This window comes from Cuculus canorus, chromosome 12, assembly GCF_017976375.1.
Source record: "Cuculus canorus isolate bCucCan1 chromosome 12, bCucCan1.pri, whole genome shotgun sequence".
Taxonomy (NCBI): Eukaryota; Metazoa; Chordata; class Aves; order Cuculiformes; family Cuculidae; genus Cuculus; species Cuculus canorus.
This window is the reverse complement of record NC_071412.1, coordinates 19,276,927-19,289,020: the sequence shown is the minus strand read 5'-3', so window position 1 is coordinate 19,289,020 and position 12,094 is coordinate 19,276,927. Positions and strand designations below refer to the sequence as shown.

The 12,094-nt window shown below is 42.8% G+C and overlaps 1 protein-coding gene across 4 annotated transcripts in view; it reads left to right on the top strand.

Annotated features, from left to right (window-relative positions):
• Window positions 1-12,094, top strand: part of USP3 (ubiquitin specific peptidase 3) — a 48,026-nt gene that overhangs the window by 5,285 nt on the left and 30,647 nt on the right. Inside the window, exon 1 of one of the 4 annotated variants that reach the window (XR_008451864.1) lies at window positions 315-513. The exons of 1 other annotated variant lie outside the window; for it this stretch is intronic. Coding sequence is in view for 2 of the 3 variants with exons in the window: in XM_054077665.1 (XP_053933640.1) it covers window positions 384-513 (130 nt within the window). In the remaining variant the exon portion in view is untranslated. Of the gene's footprint in view, window positions 1-314; window positions 514-817; window positions 1,044-12,094 lie in introns of those variants that run through there. 2 more of the 4 variants (XM_054077665.1, XM_054077666.1) reach the window with 2 other exon arrangements.

Sequence of the window (12,094 nt, the reverse complement as noted above, 5' to 3'; positions counted from 1 at the left end):
CTAAACATGAAACATGAGTGGTGGAAGATGAAAGCCCTCTCCTGGTAAGGTGACACCTTTTTATTTAGTAGTTTTTCACAGCTAGATGGTGCTTGTCCTTGAATGCTGTGCTTAGCACAGTTACACAGTCCCTCCCAACCTCCTTGCAATTCCAAGCACCTTTTGTTTTGGGGCTCTTAATGACCCCACAGCAAGGGGGAAAGGGCATTTTCCATCCTGCGTAATACTGTAAGTTGAATAGTTGCATCTTAAAATAAAGGACAGTGGTCAAAGGCCTCTGGAAAAAAACCCGCACTCTTTCAGATTTTACAATGGTTGATTTGTTGCGTGTGAAAAGGAAGCGAGTATTTCCAATAGAGCATTCGTAGGGATCCCGCCTGGGCATGCGGAGTGCGGAGCGCCGGAGCTGTAACTGCTCTGCAATACCCGGAATGCCAAACCTGTGCTTCTCCCCCAGCCCTGACGGTGGCAGCCAGAGCGGGGAGATGCAGCGACAGCGACATTTGGGGCCAGGTGACCGCGAAAAAAACCCTGGGGCGAAGATCTCTGCAAGTGATCAGCAGAGACTCGGGGCCTCCGGTGTCTCTGGGGAGAGGTCGCACGCCGGTGGTGCCCGGGAGGGAGCGGGGATGAGGACGCGCAGGGGTGAAGATGCGCCGCCGGGGCTGCGCGGACCGAGTGGAGAGCGGCGCCTCGGACAGCCCGGAGAGCGGATCCGGGCGGAGCGGAGCGGCGGACCTCGGAAAGCCCGGCGGGTGGAGCCATGCGGCGGAGCGGAGGCCGGCTGTTCGGAAAGCCCGGCGGGAGGCGTGGCGCGGCGGCGTGGGTCGCGGACGGGAGGGCGGCCGCTCGCAAAGCCCGGCGCGCGGATCGCTGAGGCGGGTTCTAAGATGGCTGTTGCGCGCGGGGCGCCGCCGCTGTAGTGCCGCGAGGAGCCGCCGCCCGCCCCGCCATGGAGTGCCCGCACCTCGGCTCCAGCGTCTGCATCGCCCCCGACTCCGCTAAGTTCCCGCAGGGCTCGCCCTCCTCCTGGTGCTGCAGCGGTGAGAGCGCGGCCTGCGAGCGGCCCCGCGCCTTTGTTCCCCGCGGGCCTCGCGGGCCGGGCCGGGGGGGCACGGGGGGAGCGGGGCCCCGGCCCGGCCCGCAGCGGGCGTTGTGCGGGATGCCTTTGTCCGCACCGGGGGGGAAGGAGAGGAGAGGGAGAGGGAGAGAGGAAGGAGAAGAGAAGAGAGGGGAGAGGGAGAGGGAAAGGATAAGAGGAAGGAGAGGAGAGGGAAGGGAGGAGAGAGGGAGAGGGTGAGGGACAGGAAAGAATGAGGAGAAGCAGAGGAGCGGAGCGGAGCGGGAAGAGGAAGAAGAAGAGTGGGAGAGGAGAGGGGAGAGTGGGAGAGGAGAGGGGAGAGTGGGAGAGGAGAGGGGAGAAGAGGAAGAAGAGAGGGGAGAAGAGGAAGAAGAGAGGGGAGGAGAGGGGAGAGGAGGAAGAGGGGAGAGGAAGGAAAGAGGGAGAGGAGTCCTCTGGGCGTTCTTCGTCCCCGCCCGGGGTCGCGGTGCTTTGTTAAGCAGCCGTGCGTGTGGCGGGCTGGCGGGAGGCTTCTCTCGCCGCTGCTGGAGCGGGTCCCGCAAACCCCCCCGTGCGGCGCTCCCCTCGGGGGCGTTGAGCTCCGCTCGGACCCCCAGCCCCGTGCCGGAGGCCGTTCAAGGTGTTCCTTTCCTGAAGGGAAAGGTGCTTGTCCTTTGTCTCGCGGGAAGGCTGCTGCCTCCTCCGGTTTTCCCCCGGTTGCGGTTTCCCGGAGCCGAGGTGTGCTGCGCTGCCGCTTCCTTCGGCCAAAACAGTTCTTTTAACCCTGGTTTTGATTTTAGAGGTGTGAGAATTAATCGATAAGTTTTGCTGCAGCTGGCTTGTATGCTTAATTATCTCTTCATATAAAACTGTCTTGTATCAAGAGAGAATACGCAGATAATCTCCGGACACGGGTGAATAACCTGAAAGAATAAACTATCTTAGAGTCGCCAGAATTTGTCGATATACTTCATTGTCTGGTAAGATGTAGCCGGTTTAGGTCAGGAGGTAACCTGGAGGGAGGCTCCAGACGTGGTTGGATAACCTGAAAAATAAACATTCTTTGAGGACTCACACGGTTCTTTGTCTAAAACTATGCTCTATACCTACTGCTTTTGTAAGATGTTATGCCGTTTTTAGAAGGACATCCGATTCAGTGTTTAATTGTAAAAGAAAAATATTACTGTCAGTTCTTTGAATACTTTGTCCTTTTCAGTATTTTAACAGCGAATAAGTGTTTTTCACGGAGGGGCTGCAGTGGAATGATGTGGAGAACGATTAGAAGGGAAGGACAAGCACGGGAAAATCTGTTGTGTCTAATTTTTCCTCTGCTGAAAGGAAAAAAAAGACTAGAAGTCTAACTGTGTAGGTCCATCTGTTATCTTCAAAGTATCTCGGTGAGCAAAGTTGTCAGCCAGAAGCATATGGCAGTAGGGAACCACCCTTCAGAGAACTTGAGAAAGATAAAATTGCCAAAGCCAAAAATATATGCGCAAATATTTATATAACGTTCTGGCTTCAAACATCAGCTGGTGTACTGCTGCAGAGCCCAGTTAGGCAGACTGCTGCTCCACAAAGAAGTTCAGGGCTTAGAACGCATTTTTCTTTGTTGTTTAGAGGTGTTTCTCCCAAAGCAGTACTTACAGGGAAAGCCAGTTGCTGGGCAATCGACTGATTTATTACAGCTGGGAGGCAGGAGGAAGGTGCCGGCCACGCTGGGGAGCTGAATAGATTGATGAGGATGCCGGTCTAGGGGAGTGGCTCTGTTTGCTGTGCTTTTTTAGAAAATTAAGAAGTCATAAGGTGCTTCCATGGGTAGCTATTCAGTTCTTAACAAGTGGCTAGTGAAAAAGGTAGATATGTTGAATTTAAAACATTCCAGTGAACAAACAGCAGGCTCTTATTAATTTTAAGTGAGTGAAAATTGTTATTTTTAAAAATGAATTTTGCATTCCTACCGGTATAGTAAAATGTAGTGCCTTGTTTTTCGGTTCCAGCTGTGACAATTGTTACATTAACTCTTCCGTGGTATATTGAGTACTGACTGTCTCTTTCGTGTTTGTGCTAATCTTAATTTTTAAAAAATATGTCATACTGCTTTTTGTTCATTCACAATAAACACTGTTTCTTATGTGCTGGGTTTGCTGCAACTTTGTAAAAAAAAAATTAAACAGGAAATGCCATGTAGAGATCAATATCGTGTCAAGACCAAGTGCATTTTCTGTTGCTTTTGGTGCTGTTCTCTAAGGTTCTGAGCGCTTAGATCTTTTTGTTGGTGATGTTGCCTCAGTTGGAGAAAAATATTTAGAAAGTAATTTTCTGCGGTCTATAATAATAAGGTATCTCTCTTCAAGCACGTTGTCTTAAAATGACCCAGACTTGTTGTCAGTCCTGTTCTGAGCTGCTGTTGAGCTTTCCAGAAAAGGAGAATGAGTGAAGATAGTGATACCGGAAGCTTTCTGGCAGCCACGTGACCTGCCCGCGATAGCAAAACATTGCGGAATAGGTTGGAGAGCCAGTTCAGACTGCCAGTGGCTATTTTTATCATTATCTAGTGCTTCTGCGATTTGAGGAGCTGGCATTGCCACACTTGAGTGATGCATATTGGTTAAGTTCTTTTTCCTTGCCTCTCCACAAAAATTCCTGATTGCAACAATAACTTCAGAAGATAATGTGGAGGCACTTCGGAATATTGTTATTTGATATTGGATATTGTGTCATTGTGTGATGGAGGAGTATTGCAGTCAGTGCTGATATGTTGACAAGTATGTTGATCCGAGTATGAATGGATTTGCTTCAAATTGTAATGGTGTGTGTTAATTTTTAAGTGCCTCTAGAACGCCTTTTATGTTGCTGTTGTGTAGTTTGTAAGTGTGAAAGTTTAAGAACTCCTATTTAGAAAATGGCATGCTTTCCTGTGATAAGTTAATCCAGTCAAGGGTGCTCTGTACAGTAAGCCATGCAGAAACCAGCATGTATTTGCTCTGAGGGCCTTAAAGACTGTCAGAAGAGAGCACGGATGCCTTTTTGCAGATACAGACAGTTTGGTGTTGGGCCTTTAAGAGGAGATGAATGTATACAGTAGAAATTGTACAGAAACTGAAAACAGCTTTTAATCAGCGCTGTCATGTGAAGTACTGCATGCGGATGTCTGCTAATTCCAATTAGACTGCAGTTTTCTCCTGTACTTCAGTTTCTGAAACTTCAGCTGAAGTTGGAAGCAGAGTAGCTGGAGGCATTGGCAGAGACTGCAGAGTGTCAGAGCCTGAATCAGTCACATTTGTGTGATAGGCCACACCTTCAGCACTGTTGTGCAAATCGTGTAATTATGAAAAGTGCTCTGGAGCAGCTCAGATGTGGTATTTCTCAACAACTTTTCCTCCTCTCATGAAACCACAGGGAGCCATACCTCACCTAAGTGAGATGCAATCTGCTAAGCACACCTGTGAAAGTCCGAAGAGTTTTTTCCATCTTTTTTTCCTGCATGGTTGAAGATTCATTCATTCTCAGTGGACTTGGTGATTGTTCAGTGTAGAATTTGAAGTTCTCTCTTTAGAAGAACAGCTGCAGTCAGACAGAAGTGTGTTTGCTGAAACAGCAGTTCAGTCATTATTTTTTTTAAGGGGAATTGTGTTTCTGAAGCGTGTTTAAAACTGTTGCTTTTCAGATCACTGTCAGTTGAATAATTTTTTTTTTCTTAAATAACAGGATTTCATTAGATATTGAAAAGTGATTCTGGCTATAGACTGGTATTTCCTGCAAAACCTAAATAAGTTTGTCTGGCAGCTGTTTCTTGCAGTCTAACTTCTGGGGAATGAATAAGACCTGTAATTGTGCAGTTGGTCGGAAACATACATTGTGGCATTTGCAAATGATGCTGGGACCATAAAAAGTACCAGAAGCTGCTCCAGGCCTTGTGAACTATGATTACCGTGGAAGCCCACATGCTGCATTAATGACATTTTTTCTGTGTTTGAAGTAGTTTACTAAATTACTTAGTGAATTCAGTTAGTTTAGAATACCTCTGAACATCACTGAATGCTTTGTTTATATGTGACAGCCAATGTTTTGTACTGGGTAGGAGAACTTCCAAGAACATGACTGCACTAGGTCAGACTGATTTAGGGGGCAAACAAAACAACATCAAAAGCAGTTTTTGTTTTCTCAGTTAAATCAGTGACACTGTTCTCTTTTCATTGGGGTAGGTAACAGCGTTCTGCCACACTGTGGTTTTTGGCATTGGACTGTTGCAGTCAGTGCCAAAACAAATATACTGTAAAAGCTCAGGTACGTAGGCTTAACCGGCTTTCCTTTAGTTGATGTTTCTTCTCCACCTCCACAAGTGTTTCCCTCTCCTTTTGCTTTTTTCCTCTTTATTACTGGAGGTCCTCATTGCCTCTTTCCATTTTAACTAGAACACAGGAGAAGGAGATGGAACTCACTGAGGGGTAGGTAGGACCTTCCTCCTGTGAAAAAGCCTATTCAGTCAGCTTTGTGTAGGCTTGGGTAAGTGCATGGACAGTGTGTGAGCCTCGTGAGGTCTGTATGTATGGGGATTGTCTTCTTACTTCTGGAAAATGAATTTGGCCTGGAAATTACCTGATTCATTCTGACATTCAAACAACAAAATACGTAGAAAAGTTTACCTTTTTTATTGAGGCACTTAAATGGAATTTCAAGGTTGGGTAGTCTTTCATCTGTTTCTCTGGGTCACTGCAATACAGGAATGCTTGTTAGTAACACTGCAGACTTCATAGGTTGTTGTAGCCCCTTAAACTAATTCCCTGGCTGTCTTTTTAGGTGAAGCTTGTTAGATTTGGGTTTTTTAGATTTGGTTGTGTTTTCCTTAAAACTGCTACATTTTTTTCTGCCTTTGAACTGATTACTGATGTGGGAGCCAGCCACTGGAGCTGTGTGACAGATCATAGTGCTTTGGAACCAATTCTGTTATAAAATGCTCGTTTATTGAGGTGGCGGAAGGGTCTCAGTTTCTGTCTCGTAAGACAGAGCTGTTCTTCCTTCTCACAAAAATGGAGAGTCTTTGCTTTCAAATACTTAGTGTCTTTTAAAAGTCAATAAACTTAAATTGATGAATAATATTTTCTAGATTTTTTTTTCCCAAAATTTCTTTATACACCACTCAACCAAATCACAATCCATCACAAAACTTCAACGTTGGCTGAGGAAAGAGACTGCTTCAGAGAAACCTATTAGTCAGACATTTAATGCATTGCCTTTGTTTAGAAGTTAAATGTAGCCTTTATTTGGTTTTGGAGGTAAATTTTCAAGGACAAATTTACTGCTGTTTTGAAGTATTTAATGATTTAATTAAAAATAATTTCAAACTTCAAATCGTTACGGTAAGGAGACAGGATAGTCTGAGGCATTGTGGCAGTGGGAAGTATAAGGCACACATAAGCATGTAGGAGACACTCCTGTGCGTGGCAGACTCTTGATTTATCCACAGATTAGTGTGAATCTCATTACAGCTGGTTTAAATGTAAGCAGGATAATAATTTTCACCTGCCTTTCCCAAGCCCTTCACGATGTGCAGGTGTTAAACAAGATCAGTGCATTATTCTTACTCTCTTTATTCTGATCCTTGTGAGGTGCTAAGGCCCACAGAGCCAGACTCGTTAATTTTTCTGTCACATCTGTTTCTGAAGTTCATAGAGTGAACATTTCAGACCCAGCGCTTGGAATGAAATTAAGCTTTGAGCCATTTCTTGTTTGATCAGTGCTGCTTGCTTCATTAGGTAACCTGTTCATGCTTTGCTGTCTGTTTTAACAAACATTCATTATCAAGGTAATAAGTGGTTAAAGGCCAGTAATTAAAATAATCCATGTAGGTTAGAAAGTGCAACTTAACCAGAAGTTTAGGTCTGAAAACTAGTTAAGTCTTTCCTGATTTTTATTTTAACATTATTGGAGGAAACAGTTCTTATTGTAGAGTGAAATGGAGTAATATCTGGTCGAAGAGTTGTTACTTTATGGTGTCTTTGTTGTAGGAGCAGTGTAAGACTTTGTGTTCTTAGTGATTCATTTCCTTGATTATAAGATGGTGTTTTAAACTGTACATGACAGGATGAATATGCTTTATCCTTCAGCAATCCTAACTTAACTTGTATGTCCAAGCAATCCTCTAGTGGTTGGTTCCCCTGTCCCTGTTTAGGAATATCTTGCGTAACTTTGGATCTTGTAGTTACGAAATTCCTTTAACAGATTTTATGACCCACTTTAATTACCATACTCGCAGGCAACTTGGCAAAACAAGGTGATTCTTCTGGAACGTAAGGCCCCCTTGCCCACCTCCGATATTCAGGCCAACAGCTTTTTAACTCTAAAGAGAGATGGTACTGTCAGGTTTGTGGGTGAGGTTTGGTCGTTCTTATCAGTACCAGACAGGCAGATACTGATTTTTCAGGGTAATTTGTAGGGACATCATTTAGAATTCTGTGTGAAAGTGAGTGTCTGCTTGTCCGTCAAAATACAAGTGTGTTTTCTCAAGATAGCCGTGACACCTTCTAAAACCTTTTTTTTTAACTTTCTCTTTGTAAGTTTTTAATCGGTAACATTTTTGTCCACTGAGCATTTGATTTGTTTTTGTTCTCAGGGATGGTTACTAATATGCCTTTTGCTTAGTAGTGGGGACTACAAATAAGTAAATTAATTACTAGGTTGTAGAAAGAAAGCAAGAAGCTTTCATGCTGTCTTTCCTCCATTTTCCCTCCTATTTCCAGCTTGAATGTTTTGACCTGAGATTGATTGCTAACTCAAGAAGATTCTTTTCCTTAAGGGTTTAAAATGACGTTACACTCTTGGCTTTGTTGTGCTTTCTCTGGCTGCTGTCTGAAAATGATTATTTGTGTGTCTCACTCTAACATAAAGATTGAATAACTTTTTCTTTTCTTGGCCTGCTACTACTTTAATGAGGATCAATACTGGTGAGGGCTAGAAAGTATTTAATTTTAAAATATATAAGCATATGTGTGTGTGTATGTATTTAAATTCAGATACCGATCAGTTATCCAAGTAGATAAAACACTAGAAACTGGTTTTAGACTGTAGAGGAGAAATAGAGGCAAAAATTTGTTTAAAAATGCTTTTGGCCATGATTTTTTAGTAAAACAAGCCTGCTACTGATGTGTTACTGTTTTAAAATGCCTATTTTCTCACTGCTTCTTTCTGGTAGCGTGTGATTTATGTGGTTCGTGCAGGAAGATCAACTGCTGATATTTCTTGACCTAAAGTTTGACTTGAAATGTAGAAAGACTGAATTACCAAAAAACATGGCACCATTGTAGCCTGACTCCTTAGAATCTGTTTGTGTGATTGGTAGAGCTCAGTGTCCTTTTTTACCATAACAGAAGCAGCAGCGCAGCATTCTTTATCTGGTTTTGCACGTTGCTACTATAGGTGATCTGACTTTGGTTTTGCACCTTTTTCCCCTTCCCTCAGCCCCCCACTTCGGTTACCACTTCCTCAGGAACTGACATGTCTGTTTGCAGTGCCTGAAAGAAGCTTTTGTTACCTACCTGTCTGCTCTTCTGCGACTGGATTGAGAATACAGGCAGATAAAAAAGCGTGCATTTTTTTACCTTCCAGGTTTTTCAGTGTTGAATTCTGATGGTGTAATCAGAATACCAAACTGGAAGCCAGTGTGGCTGAGCCTCACCGGGGAGGTGGATTACATGCAGATGAAGCTAATGGCATTGTTCTCTGACAGACGTTCTTCAGTGTTAGGAATGTGTTGGGGATTTCAGTGACCTATTTATTCTATGAAAAATTGTTCACCTATGCGTGTTTTGTATTCTCGCAAGGTTGTTTTTAGTATGTCTGAATTATATATGGCTTTCCATTATAATGGAGTGCCTCACCGTAACCATCTGTGAAATTCCTTTTATGAAACTGAGCAGTGCTTTTATTTAGTGACAAAGAGGAGGAAACCATATGTACTGTTATGCGTGAGCACAAGTATTAGTTCATTTCATAAATTCACTCACTATCACAAAACGGCTTATTATTTGTTTCCTCACTAAAAACTTAATCTTTCTGATGTAGAATGAAAGAGAATAGAAAGAATAACTGTTTTTTTTCCCCCCCCCATAGCTCTAAGGTGAGGGTAGTTTGTTTCTATCTTCTTCGGAGTCTGTTGGAGTTCTCTTACATTTGAATGTGATTTGAGTCAGGCTAAGACTTGATACTGTTGAGACTTCTATTTATTGTGCATCCCTTTATTAGGAAGGTATGAAACACTGAAAGAATGGTTGACATTTTTGTATTGTTAGTAATGCTTGCCAGGAAACTTGCTTCCTTGTGAATTCTCTTGCTTTGATTTAAATGTGATTTAAATTTCATCTTTTCTTATCTTTTCCTCTAGTATGTGGGTGGTAGCTGATTTTAAAACAAAACATTTTAAATAGTGTAATTAAAACCCATTTCCCCTCTGTCTGGTTTCATTTTGTCTAGATTGTTCTTTTACTAAAATGGCAATAAAGATGCCGGACAAATTTTGCAATGTTTTACATATTTTTCATAGAACGTTTCCTTTTCTAATATCAAACAGTTTAGCATGAGTTTAGTCCATGTATGAACTTCTTGTAGTGGGGCTGAGGGTAGGACAGAAACAAGAGCTTCAAGTGAAATTAAATTTGGAAACAAATGGGAATGCTCTTTAAAACCTAAACAGTAAAACAGCTGGCTTGTAAGCAAGCTGTAGAACGTGTCTAGTTTTCAAAGCTTACAGTGTTCATTTTCTTGCATTCTCTGTGTAGAATGGGGCGTTAGGCTACTCAGAGGTTTAAAAAAAATACTCTTGTAACTTCTACTTCCTTTTTCCAGTCCCTTAGTTTTCATTGCAGTTACTCATCTGGAATGACTGGCCATAAGTTCTTAAAATGCAGAGCAGATACTTTTATCACATGTATACACAGTTTCAACACATCACTCCTGACTCCCCTGCCCTGAAAACCCAACCTCAAATAAAAATAAAACAACCACAGATATGTGACTTGGTATTTAAGTTCTGGAATTCACTCCTAGATTATAAAATAACTTTAGGATTCTGCTAGGACTTAGAGCACTTCTGTATGTGTCATTGCCTGTCATGTCTTACGATTTTGCCGGTATGTTTAGTTCAGGTGCTCATTTCATTAATTTTGATTCCTCTTGAATGTGAACAGACAATAGGGTCAGAAAATAAAGCTTGCATGTATACTTATAGCAACTACCTTTTTAAATAGACAAAACAATGTGAAGTTAGAAACTAGGAACAAGATTGGTTGTGTTAAAACATGTACTTAGTACTGAGTAACTTACATTGCATGTTAAGAATTTTTACATGTTGCCTGTAAAAATACCAACTTACCTTGGAGGACACCTCTGTTTTTTTTAGGCTGCTTTGATTCTGCTAATAAAGTGATTTTTTCAGTGCCAGTGTCCGATTCCACGTGTATCCAGATGTCCTGCAGTCTTGACTGATCTTTTGTCATGAGTAAGGCTTCTGATTTTTGCCCTGAGACACTGTTTTATTGTATATGCTGTTTTTATTTTATTGAGTTTGTGGACCAGAAGGAGAGAGTGCACATGGCTCTGTAATGTTGTGATTTGGATAGTTCGTTGCTAGTGGAAAATCTTTGGTTCCAATCTCAGTTCTAACAACTGAATGTTTCATCTGGTGGATTTTGAATGTAGAATGCATGGATATTCATTGCTGCAGACACTGCAGCCTAGGTAAGAGCTGTAAATGCTAGACTTGATGAAAGTCACGCTTTCTCTCTTGCTTTGTCTTAATGTTCCCCTGAATAACTGACTACTTACTCCTGGGAAGTGCCATCTTTAACAGGAGGAAATGTCCATCCTCCCACAGCACTAGGGAGTAGTCTGTAAGGAAGGTCTTCCAAGGGAAGGAGGAGTATACATTAAACCTGAGGCATCCGCATCTTGAATGAATGGTTATTGCATGGGGAAAACTCCTGAGCTGATTTATTCAGTCTTTGGAAAGACTTGCCTGCATCCAGAGGGAGTTCCAGAGCTGTAAATTCCAGTGGTGGGCAAAGCCTTTTTGCAGCCCAGCACGTCAGCCCAGATGAGGGACAAAATCCAACATGTTTGTCTCCTTGCTATTTCTCACAGCCTAACGACTTCAGCAATTCCCTTCTTGGAGTACTGGCTTTCGTAGGTTACTGACTCACATGTGCAATAATTCTTGTGTATTGCATGTGGGAAATTTTAGGGGTTTAATTCAGAGCTCTTTTGTTGTGTCACATTAAAAGTTTTCTGTGGTGTTGAGTTTTGGGGTGTTCCACCTTCGCCTGCAAGTAAACTGACAAAGGACTAAGGTGTAAGGACTCGTAGGCTCAGTTCTGATATGCTGATAAAATGTGTGTATACGCACATGCATACCTACAGCACATGTACACATGCTACACACACAGCATGCTGTACCTATGTAGTTTATATATGTGTTTTGTCACCAAGTGCTTATTTTTGTGGGATGATTCGCTCAGCACAGTAATAGTACATTGGTGCAGCCACAACTGTTTCAATACTGTTCTTTCTGCAGACGCCGAGGGGGAGTCACAGTGGCCTTTTCCAGTTCCGCTTGTATCCGTATAGCTGACCTACTATGTCAACATAAACTGGACTGAAGAAGGTCACTTAGCCCAAAGATATTTCTGTGCTAGTCATTATGTTATTGTAGCTTAACCATGTAATTTTACAAGTAAGATAGTAGTGTTGGTTCACCTCCTTTCGAGAACAAAGTCCAGGGCATTTTGTAGAGGCTGCGGAGACGATTGGAAATAGCTTAATGACCCTAATCTTGTTCTCATTTAGCATGCTCTTAACAGAAGGACTGAAGTGTGGCTCTTACTGTGTTGATGTGCTGTTTTCACAGAGTCGTAGAACGATTTGGATTGGAAAGGACCTCATTTCATGGCCTTTTCTTCGGTGATATAATGAAGGACTATTTTTAAAACTTGGATGTGAGCACAGCTCTGTAGTAGCTCTGGTCTCAGGTCACCTGCGCTGCTG